At 40.9% G+C, this 18,590-nt stretch overlaps 1 protein-coding gene across 4 annotated transcripts in view; it reads left to right on the top strand.

Moving 5' to 3' along the window:
- Positions 1 to 2,284: 2,284 nt before the first annotated feature.
- FBXO38 (F-box protein 38) overlaps positions 2,285 to 18,590 on the top strand; it is a 46,419-nt gene continuing 30,113 nt past the window's right edge. For all 4 annotated transcript variants that reach the window (XM_045826059.1, XM_045826050.1, XM_045826040.1 and 1 more), the window contains exons 1-6: positions 2,285 to 2,390; positions 8,626 to 8,816; positions 12,404 to 12,537; positions 15,759 to 15,922; positions 16,128 to 16,293; positions 17,876 to 18,013. In XM_045826059.1, the coding sequence (XP_045682015.1) occupies positions 8,689 to 8,816; positions 12,404 to 12,537; positions 15,759 to 15,922; positions 16,128 to 16,293; positions 17,876 to 18,013 (730 nt within the window). In that variant the 5' untranslated portion in view covers positions 2,285 to 2,390; positions 8,626 to 8,688. The remainder of the gene's footprint in view (positions 2,391 to 8,625; positions 8,817 to 12,403; positions 12,538 to 15,758; positions 15,923 to 16,127; positions 16,294 to 17,875; positions 18,014 to 18,590) is intronic.

The raw sequence follows: 18,590 nt of genomic DNA, 5'->3' as shown, positions 1-18,590 counted from the left end.
GAGCAGAGTTTCCCAGTCACTTTTGCAGCCCTGGTATGGAACAAATTCCCAGGTCCCATTTGGTCTTTTAGTAAATGTTGCTGATGGTGAACAGCGCTTGGTATTTCAAAGGATTTTCTTTTCTTAAGAAAAACCTCTTTGCCCCCATGCCTCTAGAGGTCAGGTTAAAGGACGTGCACTAGATGTAGTGGCAGGGAAAACATAGTCAACTTAACTGTTAGAAAGAAAGCAGGTTCAGTTTCCTAAGTTTCATCCTTGATCTTTTCACTTTCTTGTAACATAACCTTGATCTTGTGCATCATGGTCCAAATTAAAAACGAAAAGCAAAGGCTTTGTTGCTCAATGCTCACTCAGAGCTCATGTTTGTAAGATTCCCATGGGGGTTTTTCTTCTTTCCTTTTTCTTTTGCCTAACCTACCACCTTGTGTTTGGTTTGAAACTGCAATCCTCTCTCTCTCTACCTATGAACAACATCCTTTACAGGATTTCCTTATGTTACTTAAAGAATTTAGCACGCTTTAAAAGGAACTTCAGACACATCGATTCAGACTTTGTAACTTCAACTATAGCCAAGAAGAAAGGGAGAAATAGAGGTCTCTGAACAATCAAGTAATAACTGCTAACTTTTGTACAGCTTTTGCTCTATGCCAGGCACTGCTCTAAGTGGTTTACAGACATTACCCACAAAGAACACATAAGAACAAGTATGTGCAAAATTGGAACCCTCGTACACTGTGAGAATGTAAAATGGTATAGCTGCTATGGAGAAATGAAAGGTAGAATTGATCCAGCGATCCCACCTTGGGGGATATATCCAAAAGAACGGAAAGCTGGATCTAGAAGAAATATTTGCACACTCATGTTCATGGAAGCATTATTCAACAATAGCCAAGAATGGAAGAGCAACCTAGATGCTCATCCATGGATGAATGTGGAAAATGCGGAATATACGTACAATGGGATACTATTCAGCCTTAAAAAGGGAGGAAATTCTGACCTCCTACAACATAAATGAACCTCAAAGACATAATGTGAAGTGAAAGAAGCCAAACAGTAAAGGACAAATATCGTATGATTCCACTTACGTGAGACACCTAGTGACAAAAGGTAGAATGGGAATGGCGGTGGATGTGGGGATTAAAACAGGAGCTGTCCTCCAGTGGGTACATCATTTCAGTTTGGGAAAATGAAAACGTCCTGGAGGTGGCTGGTGATGTAGTTGCACAACAATGTTAATATGTATCTTTAATGCCACCAAACTGTTCACTTAAAAGGGTTAAAATGGTAAATTCCATATGTATATTTTACCACAATTTAAAAAAAAAATCATTCATGTGCAGATTCAAGACTTTTTATTGATGGGGCTACCAGCCTTCCTTTTTGATACCTGTGCTAATAAAATCTACATATCCCACCACCCCCCCAATTAAAAACACACAAATATGGTAGTTTGGTAAATTAAAGATGGTCACACATTCTTTGCTGCTCCTTCAATAAGAGGCGAATTCTTATTCTCCCCTCCTTAACTCTGGGCTGGCTTAGTGGCTTCTTGACTAACAGAATGTGACACAAGTTCTGGGACTTTCAAGGTTATATCTTGTGCTGTCTCTTCCTTCCGCTCCTGAGTGCTCCCTACCAGAACCCAAGCGCTGCGCTGTGACAAAGCCAATCCAGAGGGAGAGCGGGGCCAGTAGGCATTGATACTAAGCGCTAGCTGAGCTCGTAGGGGGTGGAGGGGGGGCGTCCAGCCTGAATTGGCAACATCGCAACAGCCAGTTTTTCCTGAAGTTAGCTGCAGTCTCAGCTGACAAATAACCTCAAACTGAAACTGCCGCGCTGAGCCCGGTCACCTCACAAAATCATAACAAACTGTGCTAAGCCAGTAAATTCTGCAGTCGTTTGTTATGTAGGTACCATATCGATGTCCATCTTCACTTAACAAACCCGAGGCTTGGGGGTGAAGTGCTTGATTGCCGTCTCTGCGCCAGTTAAGTGGAGGAACTCCTATTTGTACCACCTCGCTCTGCCCCAAACCCTGCATTGCCGATCACTAAGCAGGTTCTCAATCAAAACAGCTGTAATCGCCTAAGTCGTAACTATTTCCCTGGCGTCGGACTCTAGCTGCTTCCGGGGCGGTGACACTGTCAAGGGAAAGGATTGCCAACACCCCTTCCAGAGATGCCACTCTTAACATGGCGGCAGTGTATCGACGCCTGTGTCCCACGCCCAACTGGGTCCGGGTGCCGGCCCGGCGCCGGGGAACAGTACACCGGAAATGCCCGAGCGGCGGCGGAAGCGGAAGCACACGGTGGTGGGGGCCGCGGGAAGCGTCAGTCCAGATTCTCCCTCCCTCTCAACAACCACAAATAACAGAAGGAGGGCCGGCTTAGGTGAGGCGGCGGCAGGGTGGGCCCGCGGCCGGGAGGCGGACCGTGGTGCCGGGGGTGCGTGCGGCGGCTGGATGGGGGCTCCCGGGCTCCCTACCGTCCGGGCTGTCGGTCTCGGCCCCTCTCGGGCCTGTGGCTCCCGGAAAAGCAGGGATTGGGTTTATGGCTCTTGGCCTTCTAGGCCTTCGTTATGGGGTTTGCCTCCCTGTCTGAACCTGGCCCAAGATACCAGCATACGGAACACGCTCTTGCTCTCGATTTCTTGAGCAAAATGGGAGTTGTTGGCCTGGACAACATGGGGGACCCCATCCCACTCCCGGCGTCATGACTTCCATGGTATTAATATTAAATTAGTGTTTAAGCCAGTAAATTGGAAAAGGCCTGTACCCAGCGTACGCAGGGAATGTCCCTCAGCAGGATTCAACGGATACATCCTTGAGAGGCGGCCAGTCTTGGGCTCCCAATCCCAAGTTCTAGTCTTACTTCGTCCACTTTGCCCAGGTCCATTACCCTTTCTGTGACACAGTTTGCTTGTGGGTACAATGAATGTTTTGGATGCCTCTGATGTCCCTCCCAGCTCAGGAAGTCAGATTCTCTACTCCCTCGCCGAGTCTTTTCCTTGGAGACAGACCTGAAGAGCATGCGTTTCTATCCAGGGAATCACCGATGGGACGTGTCTACCCTATTTCTTTCCAGACCCCAACCGGCCTGGGGCAACAGGGCACTTGGGAAGGTCCCTGTGCTTCCTGTGCAGTAGGAATCTCTGCCCTGAGGACTTTCTTTATAAACCCATACCGGCAGTGTAGAGCATACCAGTGTGAAAACTAGGAGACTTGTTTTTTTAGCCTTAAAACTTTTCCCCAACTTGCTCGTTCATTTTGGCAAATCTCTTTCTCTCTGTGAACTTGAGGTTTCTCATCTGGCAAATGAAGGTGTTGGGTTAGGGTCACTGGTTCTTCATCCCCTTTCCCAAACTCCCAGCACAACTAAAGAACGAAACAATGGTTCTATCATCAAAATTTTCTGGGGGACGGAAAAAGTGGGGTTTGGAGGGTACATATGTAGTCATATAACTTGAAAAATCTGTGCTTGTAATTTTTAACTTTCATTTTGGACAGTTACTACAGCTCTTCCCCACTCTAAAATTTGCAATGCTGTAATTCTTATGTCCTCTTTAGGTGAAGAATATAGGCTTTTGTGTGTGTGTTTGTTTAAGTGAATGTGTGCCCTGGAGGTACACACTTTAGTAAAAAAAGATACTAACATAGAATAGGAGGAAAAGGAGCAACTGTATTTCAATGTGCTAAAGTGACAGTGAAATAAAATTGGACCTGCACTAGAGCTGAAGAGCTGGATCCTCGCTTCATTTAGAAGTGCTATTTTCTGGATCTAGGACTTAGGGCAACCTGGCTTAATCTCTCTGGACCTCACTTTCCTTATCTGGAAAACGAAGGGTTGGACTGGATGATTCTTGATCCTTTCTGCACTATAAGTCTGTTTTTATTTTTGTTTTTTTGGTTTTGTTTTTTTAATCTAAGCAGTTTGGTGAATATGGTGTGGCACTTATTTAGGAAAGAGAGGCTGCCCTAGGTAGGAGACATTGATGATTTTTGATGTGAGAAATGTGACCAAATTAAGTGACATGCAAGAAAATACTTTGACAGGAGTAAGCTGAAGCCCATAAAAAACAAAGAAAGGCATTAAACCGGAAGGGCAGGGAAGCCCTTGACCAGATAGGGTGATGAGGACATTGGGAAGTTTTAAAGGGGAGAACCTATTTTTGATGAGGGTAATGAAAAGTAATTGAAGTTACAATAATTGAAACGACTGAGTTGTGAGATCCTCGTGGTCAAAGTCTAACTCCATTGGGAGATTGAGAGCTTCATGGAAGGAAGACTTTGTCACCACCTACCCTCAGAAGGATGGGTTGCTTACATGAGCAGTGGATAGACAGATAGTAGCAGTCAAGAAGAAGAGTTGCCACAGAGTTTTTAGTTAGATACAGAATGAGAAATTAATACAGAATTGTGAACATTTTGTAAAAGAAGTAGTCCCTAAGTTCTCTGGTTAGTTTTCTCTCTGCCCAGTAATGTGTGTAATAAGAGACAAATATGTATCCTGGAGGGGCTGGTGTGATTGAGGAAAGGAGTAATTAGAATAATTTTGGGATGGAAAAGGATGTGGACAAGATGGAACAGGGATGGGAAGACTTGTAGGTGTGACACTGAGACAATAAAGGAGTGACTTTATGTAGGTCTTTTGTAGGTATCAGATGTGAGAATTGTGAACAAGTGTTAAAACCTCTTTAATGGAAATAGAGGATTAAAATGAAAGTAAGTTGATTTTGTAAGCAAGGAAATGTTGGTGCTCCTCTACAAGAAGTGGAGATAACCTTCAGGGCTATGGATTAAAAAGACGGGTAAATTTGGGAGCAACCAGAAGGAACTAAATTAGAGAATAGTGTAGTTCTATTTGGGATGGGAGGAGCTTTGAACTGGCAGGTTGAAAGAAGAGCATGCACACCCAAGAGAAATTGTGTTATGGAAGGATCCATTTAAAGGGTACTCATAAATAACACAGGATTGATATTTAGGATGTACTTGGGCCTGCAGGACAAAAATAATGCTTCCTGTGGCTAAGGTCCTTCAAACAGACAGAAGTAGGGTGCCCGTGCTGTTGTGGGCTACTGTGTGGAAGCCTTATGCACATGGACCACAAAACTCGTGTGTGAAGGAGGCTGCAGTCAGCAGCAGTTCTATCAGAGCACCCAGAAGTCCATCTGCAAGCACTGGGGTGTATCTGTAGAATGCAGAGAGACAGCCCAGGTACAGAGGACTGACTTGATAGGGTGTGTAGTGTGGGTTGGGGAGTCTTAATCCAGCCTGAACTCTGACACTTAGTCTATGCCCTGGGGCAGGTGACTGACCCTCTCTGGTACTATTTGTCCATCTGGAAACTGAGGGTGCCAGTCTTGGACAGGGACCTCTGGGTGAGCTTCGCTGTGTCTGTGCAGCCCCTGAAACTGTGTTTGTATAGTTCAGCATACATGGGTCTGGGTGTGTTTTGTTTGTCTCTGGGGGCGAAGAGGTACAGCTTTCATCATAGTCACATATGGGTTCAGGGCCCAGAAAAAATGAAGAAGTGTGTATCTAGGTCGACTGTGAAGGCCCCTTCAACTTGGAACATTCTGTGATCATATAATTCTGTCAGAATGAGATTTAGGGCCTCAGCCCTTAGAACTTGCTAACTTCAGAAATGCCCAGTGCACACTATATATTCTTCACATTTTTGTTATACTCACCTGTTATATATACTCAGCTCTCCCGTACCCTCCCTGACTCCTCTGCAGGCTAACTCCAACACCTTCTCTTTCTCTGCTGCTGATAACTGGGATTTCTCTCCTTTCCACTTGCCCTCGCACCTCCTGCTGTTCTGGACCTTTCCTGCCTCGTTTAGTTACTCAGGGGGCAAACGGTGGTGATGTAGAGACGAGGGTAGGAAGAAACCAAGACATAGAAAGCTAGTCGTGATCATTTTCTATTCTCACTTGCTCACATCTCTCCTTCCACTGAAATAAAAGTAATTAGGAGAGGGTGTGCATGTACAAGAGAGACACCATCATCAGTTGGGACTTTGCATGCCTCTCATGCAGGGATTCCAGGCCTCTGTTACTCAGTGCCTGGGATGAAATGCTTAGCATGGCCTAGCTGGTGTTTCATGTTAATGGAGGTGAAGCTGAGTTTTGTTGAAACGATTGTGGTATCCTTTGTAGAGTTTGAGTGGTGGCAAGGGAAGTCTTTTATAGCCTTTGATGAGGAAGCTTTTTATCTCCTGGACATTTCCAGGGGCACCTAGTTGGACTGGAGAGGACTGAGGGAGCTACCCTGTCTATAGGTCCTGCCCTGCTGAGGCCCTGGGTGGAGGGTGGAGTTGTTACTTACCCTAGCGTTCATCTCCGCTAGTCCCTTCCCCACTGAAGGCTTGGAGTAGGGGAGAGGGAGGGCAGTCACTACTCTGCCTGCTGGCCAGTAGGTAGCTGACGTGACCAAGCCTGCGACTCTAGCTACATGACCAAGTCTCTAATTCTAGGCATAATATGGGAAATAGACAATTTCACCTAAAATTTTGTTAGTGTTTCTCACTGAGGCCCTTCAGTAGTGTTAGTGCATACTGCAGGTTCAGCAGGTTTTTGTGGGCTTGCTGGAGTCCTAACATCCCTGTGATGTTGTATAAGGTCATATCTGTGATTAAATGTTTCTCAGAGTTACAGACAAGTGCACTTTTATAAACTCAGTCTATGAGGTTTAGAAATTCAAATGCAATTTGTTTGCTGGGGCTACTAAATCTGACTCACACAAAACCACAGCATTGCAAAACAAAAGGGACAATTAAAGGTGGATTATAGATAAGGGTGTAAATCATAAGTGGTGTGGGTTTGGTGAAGAAAAAGAAGGGAGAAGGGCTAAGAAAGCTTTTTATTTAAAGTATGAAAAGTTAAGAACATGGTGTCTGTGAACAGTTAGAGTTGTGAAGATTCTCAGTGGTGAAACGTGTTAAAATACGATAGCTAGCGAATTGATCCATGGTTGGATTGTTCTGTACTACTTAATAGTCTTGTTGAGTCATTTGTATGTTGCAAGGTAGCTGTTTGTGATGTGTCCTTATTAGAATAACATTTGGTTGCATTTTTGCCAGACTTCCAGGCTTGTTGCTGAGATCGTTGAGTGCTGTGGTAGCAAATAGGTTCTTATGAGATGGTTCTTAGCTGCCGTGGAGCGATTGGATGCATCTGGAGGAATGGAAAGATGGGTGGCTGTTCATACATCAGGCCCTTGAAGATTTATTATGAGCAAGGACTTGTTATCACCTAGAGGCAGGAGGTTGAGTTTCTTTTTCTTCTCCTGGCAGAGACACGATGAAAAAAAATACAAGTTGCTATAGTAGAAGCACCCGGGGAGCTCAGAAGAGGGGGTGAGTTGGAGAAGTTTTCACAGAGGATTTAACATTTAAACTAAATTTTGAAGGCAGATTGAAAAAAAAAATTAGTGGCTTTTTAGGCAAAAAAAAAAAAGAAAAAGAAAAAGGAAGGGAAGGGCATTCTAGTCAGAGTCGGTGGGTTACTAGGGATGAAAGATAATGTCTGTGTGGGGGAACTGAGTGTCCGACGGAGCAAGTGGTGGGGTCGAAAGATGACGTTGGGAAGTTGGCTTGAGACCAGACTGAAAAGGTTTTATCCTAGAATCTAGGGTTCCTTGTAAGCTGATTTGGTCATTGTTTGTTTTTTAAGATATATATACAACCAGTCTAAAATTTTCAGACAATGGAGAAGAATATGAAAAGTAAACCTGTTTCCTACTTTTCGAAACTTCTGTTCTCACTCCCCAGAGGTAACCACTGTTAATCTTTTGTCATCAATCCTTCCAAAAGTACCCCATGCAAACATAAACATATTTGTCCTTTTTCTTTTATGAAAATTCAGCATCTTGCTCTTTTCACTTAGTGTGTAATCAGGGGAATGTTTTAAAAAGACAAGTCTAGCCCTGGCTGGTATAGCTCAGTGGATTGAATGTGGGCTGCGAACCCAAGGGTCACCAACTCCATTCCTAGTCAGGGCACATGCCCGGGTTGCCGGCCAGGTCCTCAGTGTGGGGCACATGAGAGGCAACCACACATTGATATTTCTTTCTCTCTCTTTCTCCTTCTCTCCCTCCCCTCTATACAAATGAATAAATAAAATCTTTAAAAATTTTTGAAAAAAAGATTTAGCAAATTATGTATTATAGGCCTACTGTGTGGCAGGCTTTGCTCCAGGCCCTGGCGATACAGTGGTGGACCTCACTTAGGAAGCCATGGCAGTAGCCCAGGTGAAGGCCGACAGAGGCCTGAAAGCCGGTAGGAGTAGGTGCAAGAGCAGTATTGTGTTGAAACTGATGGGAAGAGCAATCAAATGACTGTGAGTGAGTTAGCTAGGAGCACAAATGGCAGTCCAGGACTCCTGATTCCTTGGAGTTTTGCTCGTTTTAAATAATTCAGTTTTATATTTTCTGCTGCCCTTCAGAAGATGATGTTCTGTGTCTTTTGTGTAATTATTTTTATTAATTTGGATGTGGTCTGTACTATTGTAATTACCTTTGTCTGTTTGTATTTTAAAATAAATGTTGTTTTACCTAGGCTTTATAGGGATAGTGTCTGCCTCTGGTTTGCTGCTTTATCTACTCTGTTCTCTGCTTGCTTTCAGGTACTCTGACCTCAAGTAACCGACAGGGGAGATTTGCTCTTCGATACTGGAGATAACACAGCAATGGGTCCACGAAAGAAAAGTGTTAAAACATGTCTCATGAATAATGACATCACGGAGGAAACAGCATCAGATGAAACGAAGGACTATATGAATCAACTTTCACATGAAGTGCTTTGCCATATTTTTAGGTAAGATTATTTCTTGTGTTATAGAAAGTTCTGTTGGACGGCCATTCTTTAGACTGTGTTAACATTCCAGGCTTCTTGGAATTTTTATTGACGGGAAGATTTGTTGACTTTTGTTATTACGGTACTGTGTGTACATAAGGCAGTGTTCTGGACTTTTCTTACTACAGCCCACAGTGAGAAACACATTTAGTAGACAGTATGTGATTGAAACCAAGGTTTCGTGAAGTGGTACCCATCATCGCCATATGCTGTGCACACGTGAAAGTTGTTTTATGGTAACGTTTTTCAAAATCTTTTTTTAATTATATTTTTGTCCAAACTGCATTATAACAATAGTTAAAGAAATCCCTCCTCCCCAAAAAAAAGAAAGAAAAGGAAAGAAAACCTGACTTTCTGGTTTCCCCAGCTCTGTTCTTTCAGTTATTATCCATTCATTCAGTAAACAAACCCTAACATATTTTGTCTCTGGAGTTGAAGATCTGAATTTGAATCCTGAGCCTCTTGTTTGCTAGCTGTGGACCAACGATAAGTATAAAGATGTTATAAGAAGGGTTCACTGAGATAATGCTTTTAAAGCACTTAACACACTGCATGCCTTAAGTTCTTGGTGTTAATAGTTATGATTATGTCCTACCTTTTTTCATATTGCTACATGGTCTTCATAATTACCATTTTAGTCATAACACGATAATTATCTTTGCCCTTGTTTTCTGACATCTGGATTGCTTCCAGTTTTTCTCTTATGCAATTAACTTTTGTAAGCATCTGGATTTTCAATTATTTTAGATTATTTACTAGGGGAAATTTTCATATGAAGTTCTTAGAAATGTTTTGAAGTTTTAAAAAGTATTATGTTTGTAAATTAAGAAGTATTTAAAAAGTAGAGTTCCTTTAGAGAACCATGGCTTACTTTATTTCACTTTGTTTTTCTTCTCTAATATAAATGTGCATTAGTCTTTATTTTCTTCAGTTTGTTGTTCTGTGACATAGTTCAGTTCTGTCTGGGTATAGGAGGCCCAATTGGAATAACAGATGTTTTTCTTAAACATAACAGAATGATACTAAAGTTCATTTTACAGAAAGAAGTCTACTAGAATAGCCAAATTTTTTTGGAAAAAGAGTCTGACCCTACCAGATACTCAAATATATTCTAAAATATACAATGATTAAAGATTTGGAATTGAAAAAGATATCCAGACAATTGGATAAAACAGACGGACTCCATATGCAGGCTATATATGTAGACTCAAATATATTTGGGGACCCAGTTTATGATAAATTTAGTATTTTCATCAATGAGGAAAAACAATGGATTGTTCAGTGATGATGTCACAACCTGAAAACCATTTGGAGAAAATAATAAAAGCATGATCTTATCTCGTATCTGACAACTAAATTCTAAATGCATCAGTAAACTAAACAATAAAGCTATTAAAATTCCAGAAGAAGTCAAAGGCAAAACTGTTCCCAGGCATGTGTGTTAGATGTTTGCTGAGTGACGGGAGGACATACTATGAACAAATTGGGACCATTTTTAAAATTGAGAGTAGACCAAATAATATTTGGCAGTTCAAACAGAGTAGTCCGATGTAAGGCAGTCAAGCAGAAGGATGTTACTTGAGTCCTAGTGCAAAAAAACGCGCAGCAAATTGGCAAAATGTGAAGAACTGTGAACTAAGCTGAATACTTGAATTTGGTATGAACTGTTTATTCTAAAAAAAATGTATTTTTAGGCTTCTAGAGTTTTTATCTGAGGACCCATGTATTAATTTTTGATAACTACTTAACATGTTTTCATGAACCAAGGCAAACCATGGTTTCCTTAAAGGAAACCTAAGCCTTGCTGTGTGTGCTGTGTCAGACACAGATTTTCTGAAACGTATTTGATCTGTCTTTTGAACTCCAGCCTACTGACTATGTATCTGTGAAGGAAAAGGAGCATTTCTTTTTCTGAGGGCAAACGTGACATAACTTCATGTGATTGCTGAACTACTTGTACTTAAAGGGAGTATAATACTAACCTAGGCAAATAGTTTGGATAACAGTGATTTGGGGGAAATGTTTTAGAGGCAAAACTTGATTTAGAAAAAAATTCAATATTTGTTATTGTTTATAAAATATGTAGTTGTATAGTTTCTAAAAATTATCCTACTTATATTTAAGTTATGGAGACTGTAAATTAACTTAGCAGTAATATGTTTTTTTAAATAGAGAAATTGATTTGATTTGATTCTTTTTATTTAAATAGTTTGAAAGGAGAAGAGAGAGGAGCCAGAGGTAGGAAAAACACAGAACAGAGAAATACTTTGCAGGCATACTTGGACTTTTCTTTTAGAATGAGCTTAAGTTTTAGGAATTAGACTCAGACCCAATGGTGTGGACATCTCTTTCTTCCTCTTCCCTAGCTGTGGACTTTTTGCAGGTCAGCTTTTCTGAGAACCAACCTTCTGGTTGCATTACTTGCAAAATAGAAAAATCAAAGCACCTACTTTATCTGTGAGGGTTCTAACAGGACACAAGATACACTCAGCTGGAATTTGAAGATAATTTAATGAAGGGACTGTTTAGAGCGGTGTGGGTAGCGTTAAGGGCATCAATGAGGGATGTTGAAGAATTCAGTTGGGGGGCTGACTAGAAACAGCAGAGAGCCTTTGCCGGGGCCTGACTTGGCTGCAGTTAGCTGATAGCCAGAGGGCAGGGCACACTGCCCAGCAGAGAAGGGGAGGGTGGGGGAGGGCTGTGTGGGAGACACTGTACAACCTGCCTGTAAAGTTGTGAAACAGCGACTTCTGTCTGTGACAGGACACCAGCTCAGTAAAGGGCAGCTCTTCCTTTTTTTTTTAAATTAATCTTGTGCATGGGGAGTTTTGAGAAAGAGAATAAGATATTCTGATCTTTCAAAAATATATATTGGTATTACTGGAAACAGAACAAGAGTAGAGGTTAATTGAAAAGTTTCGGGAAGGAAAAATAATGGGAGGTTGGAAAGAGGAAATTGCTATTCAGATAAAGGGTTCTTACTTAATGCTTATGAAGTACTTTCATCAGAGTATGTGATCTAAAAGGTAAAAGATCTAGGGAAAAATGATCCACTACAAACTCAGTAGACATGTCTGTTGATGAAGAAAATAGCAGAGCTTCTGCAGGGGGTGGTGTTGAGGGAGCAGAGAGTGGATTTTTAGCCACTACAGAAGGTTGGTTCTGTGAAAGCTGTGAAATAAAATTGGCCACCTCAGATTGATCAGTACTCTCATCATCCTGCTTTGAAATGCACTGAGATTTCTCTCTTCCTTTTTTTTTTTTTTTTTGAAATTTTCTTTGTCCTTAGAAACTTAAAAGGAGAAAGGCAGGTTCTATCAGATGTCCTATGGAGGAAGCTCAATACTTTATTTAGACACTTGAGTATTTACTGACTTAGCTATTTTTAGCACAAAACCATAAATGCATATTAATCTTAAAACCTGTGACTATTCCTAAGGTCTTATTTCATTTGAGGAGTAGGAGAATGGAAGAAGGAAAAAAATAACCCATCAGGGAGAGGAAGTACTTAGCCACTTGATAAATTTGAGTTTCTTTCTCTCACAAAGGTACCTCCCTCTGCAGGATATCATGTGTATGGAATGTCTTTCCCGGAAGCTAAAGGAAGCAGTGACTCTGTATCTGAGAGTTGTGAGGGTTGTGGACCTCTGTGCAGGGCGGTGGTGGGAATACATGCCAAGCGGTAAGTGCATTTAACGTGTATGTAGTTTTCTACTGGAAATTATCAATAATGTTTCCATCAAAGGTTACTTGTCATCAGATGTTTCTCGTTGTCTTGAGCTAGGCAGTTGGAATCACCTTGTAGGTAAGGAGGCAGGATTTTATGTGAATTATTTAGGTTAAGTTTGATAAAATACATTTTGCCTGATGTATTACTGTATTAGTTATCTGTCATTTTCACTTCCTATTCCCTTCAGGAACTATATCAGCCCATTCCACAAATATGTAATTAGAGAATATTATTGAGACTTTTATTAACTACATATATGCTGACCTTATTAGACAAAGGGTCCTTTGTTTTACGATGCAGGTGTTCATAGTTTTCCTGTACCCCTTGAGGGCACCCTCTCGTTAAACAGTATTCTAAAATATCAGGTAAACTAGACCAGTTTTTCTAAAGCTGCTCTAGTAGGCCACTTCTGGAACTTGAATTTCTTAAGCACTTTTCAAAGGCCTATACTAGGTCTTGGATATTTTCAAAAAAGGTATTGGCCTTGCAGGTAAAGAACTCAAAGTTAGTAGCCTTTCCACAACAAACAGACCTCAGATAAAGATACCGTGAGGAAAGAAAGTTGACTTCAGTTAAGAACATAGCTGAGAGGGGAGAATCAAAGTTAAGGGCCAATTAGTCTTTTTTTCAGTTAACATCAGTCTATTAATTAATGCCTTTTGGCAGTTTTAAATGTCTTATTTAACCACGTTTCGTTGCATGTCTTTTTAACCACCTTTCAAAATAATCCAGATCCTGGTATTTTGAAAAGGTGATGGGGCTGGGCACAGGGACCTTTCCTGAATATGAAGGGCTGAGGAGGTAATTGTCCTGCGTTGTCCCATATGTGGAACAGGACAGAGTGCCTCTGGAATGTTGGAATATTGCACAGCTTGGGGTACTATATCCTTTCAAGAGCGTCTTCTGTTAATTGATAACTCTTGTCAGTTGGCCATAGTTGGTTAACAGTATATAGAACTGAGACTAGAGCTTAGCTTGGGAGAAGGCAAATCTTGTCTTTAAATACTTGAAAGAAACCATCTTAAGGGAAAACGATTCATCTTTTCTGGAGAGTGATCGTTTACTGCAGAAAAGAAAAAAAATAGAGCAGTGTGAAAATGACTGATACTGCTTACATTGGATTGGCTTTAGTGGAGGTTAGGCCAGCAGGAGTTCTGGAGATGGGATCAGAGCATGGTGAGAAGCAGCAGCCGAGGAGAGCTCCCAGTGGATACAGTTTCAGAAGAATTTTGCTGGCTCCTTTCAGACTGTGATAAATGCCTGCAAGGCCAAGGCTTCCCAGCCCTGCAGTGAATATGAAAAGAGAGTCAAAGCAAACAGTCTCTAGCCTGGAGTAAACTCTTACCAACTACTTACTAACGCCATCCTGGCCTATCCTCTGGACTTTAAACCCTGATTCATTGTATAATCATGCTAAGATTTTTATATACCGATAGTACATTATGGTTTTCATATGTGATCTCTTTGGATTCTCATAACATCTCTGTAAAGAAGGTGAGACTTTACCCACACTTAGTGCAAGGCAATGTGTACTGCACAACAGAAGAGATTGGACATTGGTGGTGGTCAGATTTAGTTCTGAATTTGGGCTCTGCTGCTTGGTAGCTTTTAAACTCTTTCAAGCTCTTTTTTTTTTTTTTTACATTTGTAAATGGGGTGATAACCTTATTCATTGGGTTGTGATAATAGATGAGAACAAATGTAAAATGGTTAACCCATTGAATGGCTCAGTCAGTAAAGGTTACCATACAGGATAATAATATGAACTGTTGTAATTAGAAAGACCAAGTCATTTCTGAGGTCCCTTCTTACTCTTCAGTTTTACGATTTTTTAAAAAAGATTATTTATTTATTTATTTATTTTTAGAGAGGGAAGGGAGGGAGATAGAGAGAGAGAAACATCAATGTGCGGTTGCTGGGGGTCATGGCCTACAACCCAGGCATGTACCCTGACTGGGAATAGAACCTGCGACACTTTGGTTCTCAGCCCACGCTCGATCCACTGAGCTACACCAGCCAGGGCTCAGTTTTATGATTTTAAAGTTAACATATTGTCTGGATTAGCCCTGTACAACTGGTACAACTTTTGAAAACTTGAGTATATAAGACTTAGTGATTTGGGGCTTCATTTTTATTATTGAGAGCTAATATTTTTATTTGTCATTAGTGAGCAGCCAGTTGGCTTTCTGACAGACTACATTAAAAAACAAAACACCCAGATAATAAAGTGTCATCTGTTTGAGATTTTTCTCCCGCCTTACCTCACCAGCACTTCTGCTGTGGGAGTAAACTGCCTCCTTCTGTGCTCCGATGTCTGATCCCCTCTAGGGTGCGTGACTGGCCTCCCAGACAAATCGCCGTCTATCAGCGCAGCATCCTCAAAGCGTGGGTCACTTATGTTTTCTTAGGCACTCACTTGCATCCATCTGTCTTTTCCAAAGGAATGAATTGTCTCAAACAGCAATTTATAACCCCAGAATTTTTAAATGAACAGTACCTAACTATTTAGTTAGGGCCACTGACCTCTTTTCTTTTAGATGGTCAAATAAAAAAAAGGCATCAGCCAACACAACAATAGCTGTCAGGAGTGAATGCCCTGTCTTGAACCATAAACATAGGTCATATAATAGAGTTGCATCTTATTGGTCACGTCACATAATAAGGCTGCATCTGTTAATTCTTCATCCTTATATGCAAGTATAGGCATATAAAAATGATTTTTTAAAAGTCATTTTGGAGCCAAATAGTATAGGTTATTACTATTATTATTAATTTTTTTGTAAATCAAGAATTATACCTATTTTTTGCCAAATTGGCAAAAAAATATATTTGTGTGTGTGTTGCAGAATTTTAGTAGTTAGTTTACATGTGCCATGAGATGAAAATTTTGAAAATTGCTGGTTCAAAACATCTGGGGGGCAATAGTTAAACACAGGATGGAGCAGTTACTAGGAAATGGTCAGACTAAGAGAATCTGGGTTGCAACAGATTGAGCTTAGAACTGACCTTCCTGAAGATGAAGATCACATCTTACTCATTTTTTCAGTTGCCTGCTCCACAGAGCCCTTGAGGTTTTATGGACCAGAGAGTACCTTTTGGGGAGGACGAAAGTGACTAATAAATGTTGACAAACAGAAAATGAACTTGGCACTAAATATCTTTGAACTTCTCAGGCTTCACAGATTCCAGTTTTCTGACACTATTGAAGAAGATGCCAGATGTTGAACAACTATATGGCCTTCACCCTAGATACCTTGAGAGGCGAAGGGTACGGGGCCATGAAGCTTTTAGCATTCCAGGTGTTCTGGAAGCTTTGCAGGCATGCCCAAACTTAGTGGTGAGTGCATCTAGCTGAATATTTGACATCAGCTCATTGATGAAATAAATCAAAAGAATGATAATACATGTTCACTCACAGGCAAATTTCACCCATAGCAAACTTTTAAGTTCTATTGCATGCTTAACATTTTATCGTCCAGAAGTAGAAGCTTTGATGCTAAATTAAAAGCCTTTCTTACTCTTGTTTTGGCATTATTTTCTAGGGTGTGGAGACTTCTCATTTGGAGTTGGTAGAATCCATTTGGACATATATGCCACATGTTCACATTTTGGGGAAATTCCGGAATCGTAATGGAGCATTTCCAATTCCTCCTGAAAATAAACTGAAAATTCCTATAGGAGCAAAAATTCAAACTTTACATTTAGTTGGTGAGTACTGTTTGTCAGGTCACTTGTGGCTCCTTGAATGCCACATAACTGAATAGTCACTGAAAGGAAGTGAGGGTAATTTTAGAAATGGCTGTGTTGATTGGTGACGGCAAAAGACATGCCTGTGAGACTTGTATAAAGATTTCCCATTGAAGAGTCTGAGGTGGAGCGTGGGAGAAATACTGCTTTACAAACAATCTGTTCCCTTTTTGAAGACAGTTGGAGTAGTTTTGAAAGTTGTTTGGGTTTTTTATTTGTTTGTTTGTTTTTTCAATGAGCCAGATCCTGCCATGGTTTCCTGACATCCACCCTTTGGTCCTGGCTCTGCGCTCTAGTATAACTCTGTGACGGCAGCAACGTCCTCTCTTTGTACTCTGTCATATGGTGCCCACTGTGGCTGGTGAGACAGAGGCACTGAATGTTTTGTGTTAATTTATCCACTAGCCACCTGTAGCTACTGGCTACTTTATAACACTGCTCAGCCCTAGAACACTGCATAAAAAATAATCCTTACTGTAAAGATTTTTTAGTGATAATTTTTTTAATAAGAATCCTTATTATAGCTCTTATTTACTTGCATCTTCTCCAAGCAGAAGGTTCCCCTGTGTTCTTCAACCCAGAGCCAGTGGAACACTCTGCCACTTCTCTGTTTCCCTGAGAAACGAGGAGATAGTCTTTTTCAGAGCCACCTTATTTGCAGTGGGCACAGTGTGCATTCTCTGTCTAAATATTCTCTAACGTTTATCTCAATCGAGAAAGGAGGAGGAAGACAGGCAGTTAGCTTTCTCAGCATCACGGTGACTGGCTCCTACTGCACATTTACAAACCCTTACGATTCATATATTTCTAGAAAGAGCTTTATCTGTGTCTCTGGATATCTTCTAGAAATCATGATATTTAAGGCCAGCTAGCCTGCCTTTGTGCTGAGAAATTTAGTTTTCTCACTGATGGGATAGTGGGCATTGGTAGTCAAATAGTAATTATGTGTATTGTTTCTGTGTCTTCTTAATTTTGTGTTCAGTGCCTGCTTTCATCTTATATCTATAGGGCAGGTATATCGGGAAGGGTTGTAGAGTTATGAGAAAGACTTACGTGTATAAAATACAGAAATACTTTTTTAAAAGATTTTATTTATTTATTTTTAGACAAAGGGAAAGGGAGGGAGAAAGGGAGAGAAACATCAGTGCGTGGTTGCTTCTTGTGCACCCCCTACTAGGGACCTGGCCTGCAACCCAGGCATGTGCCCTGATTGGAAATCAACCAGCAACCCTTTGGTTTGCAGGCTGGTGCTCAGTCCACTGAGCCACACCAGCCAGGGCAGAAATACTTTTTAAATCCTATCTTCCCATATGCTTTTTCTAAAGAAATAACAAGGTACTAGTCTGTTTGTGGTTTGTTTAGATTGTTTTTTACAAGAGTATGTTAAGCAAGTCAAACTTGATAGACTTTAACTGGGTAATTCTGATAAAAATATCCCTGAAGGATACATTATCAAATTGAAAAATAGACTCTTGCATTTAGACACAGAATACAAAGTTTCCTGGTGACTTTCTTGCTTGTTCTTTTTTGGAATATGTTTTAGGGGTGAATGTTCCTGAAATTCCTTGTATTCCAATGCTAAGGCACCTTTATATGAAGTGGGTGAGACTCACTAAACCACAGCCATTCAAAGACTTTCTTTGCATCAGTTTACGGACTTTCGTCATGAGGAACTGTGCAGGTAATGGGTCTGCGTTATGGTGGAATTACACCTGTGCTATTCTAAAAGTACCCTAAAGCAAACTCCACAGCTTCATTCGTAAATGAAATTGTATTTTGCTACTACTGGGTGTTTTATAACTTTTATTCCCCTTGTGAAGATAAATACACTTTTTGTTTTAAAGATAGTAGATGCATGATTTGTGTCTGACCCATGAGGAAAAAAGGCGTCACCATGTCTCTACATTATTTCTAGGCACTTTGGCACTTTTACCTTTTATAGGACTGTTTTAATATGTTTCTGTTTGCTTTCTTTGTCTCTGGTGCCCAATCATTCTGTGTGTAAAAAGTTATCTGATCAGTCTCTTTACTTGAAAGCATAAAACACTGCTTTTATGATGCTAGTTCCCTAGTCAGAAACCTCCCGTGTCTCCATTCCCCAAGAGTGTCCGCTGCGAACTGTTCTGCTGTAAAGTTCACAATAACCAGGGGCCTTCTTGAAGCTTTGTTTCTGCCTCCTTTCCAAGCCACACCTTCTTTTGTAGTCAGGTTTGCCTGCGCACTACTGTCCTCAACCAAACACCGTTCGCCGGCGTGGT

This window comes from Phyllostomus hastatus, unplaced genomic scaffold (assembly GCF_019186645.2).
Source record: "Phyllostomus hastatus isolate PE091 unplaced genomic scaffold, TTU_PhHast_1.1 phas_contig_150, whole genome shotgun sequence".
In the NCBI taxonomy this organism is placed as follows: Eukaryota; Metazoa; Chordata; class Mammalia; order Chiroptera; family Phyllostomidae; genus Phyllostomus; species Phyllostomus hastatus.
The sequence above is the reverse complement of the archived record's forward strand: the minus strand, read 5'-3'. Positions and strand labels throughout refer to the sequence as shown.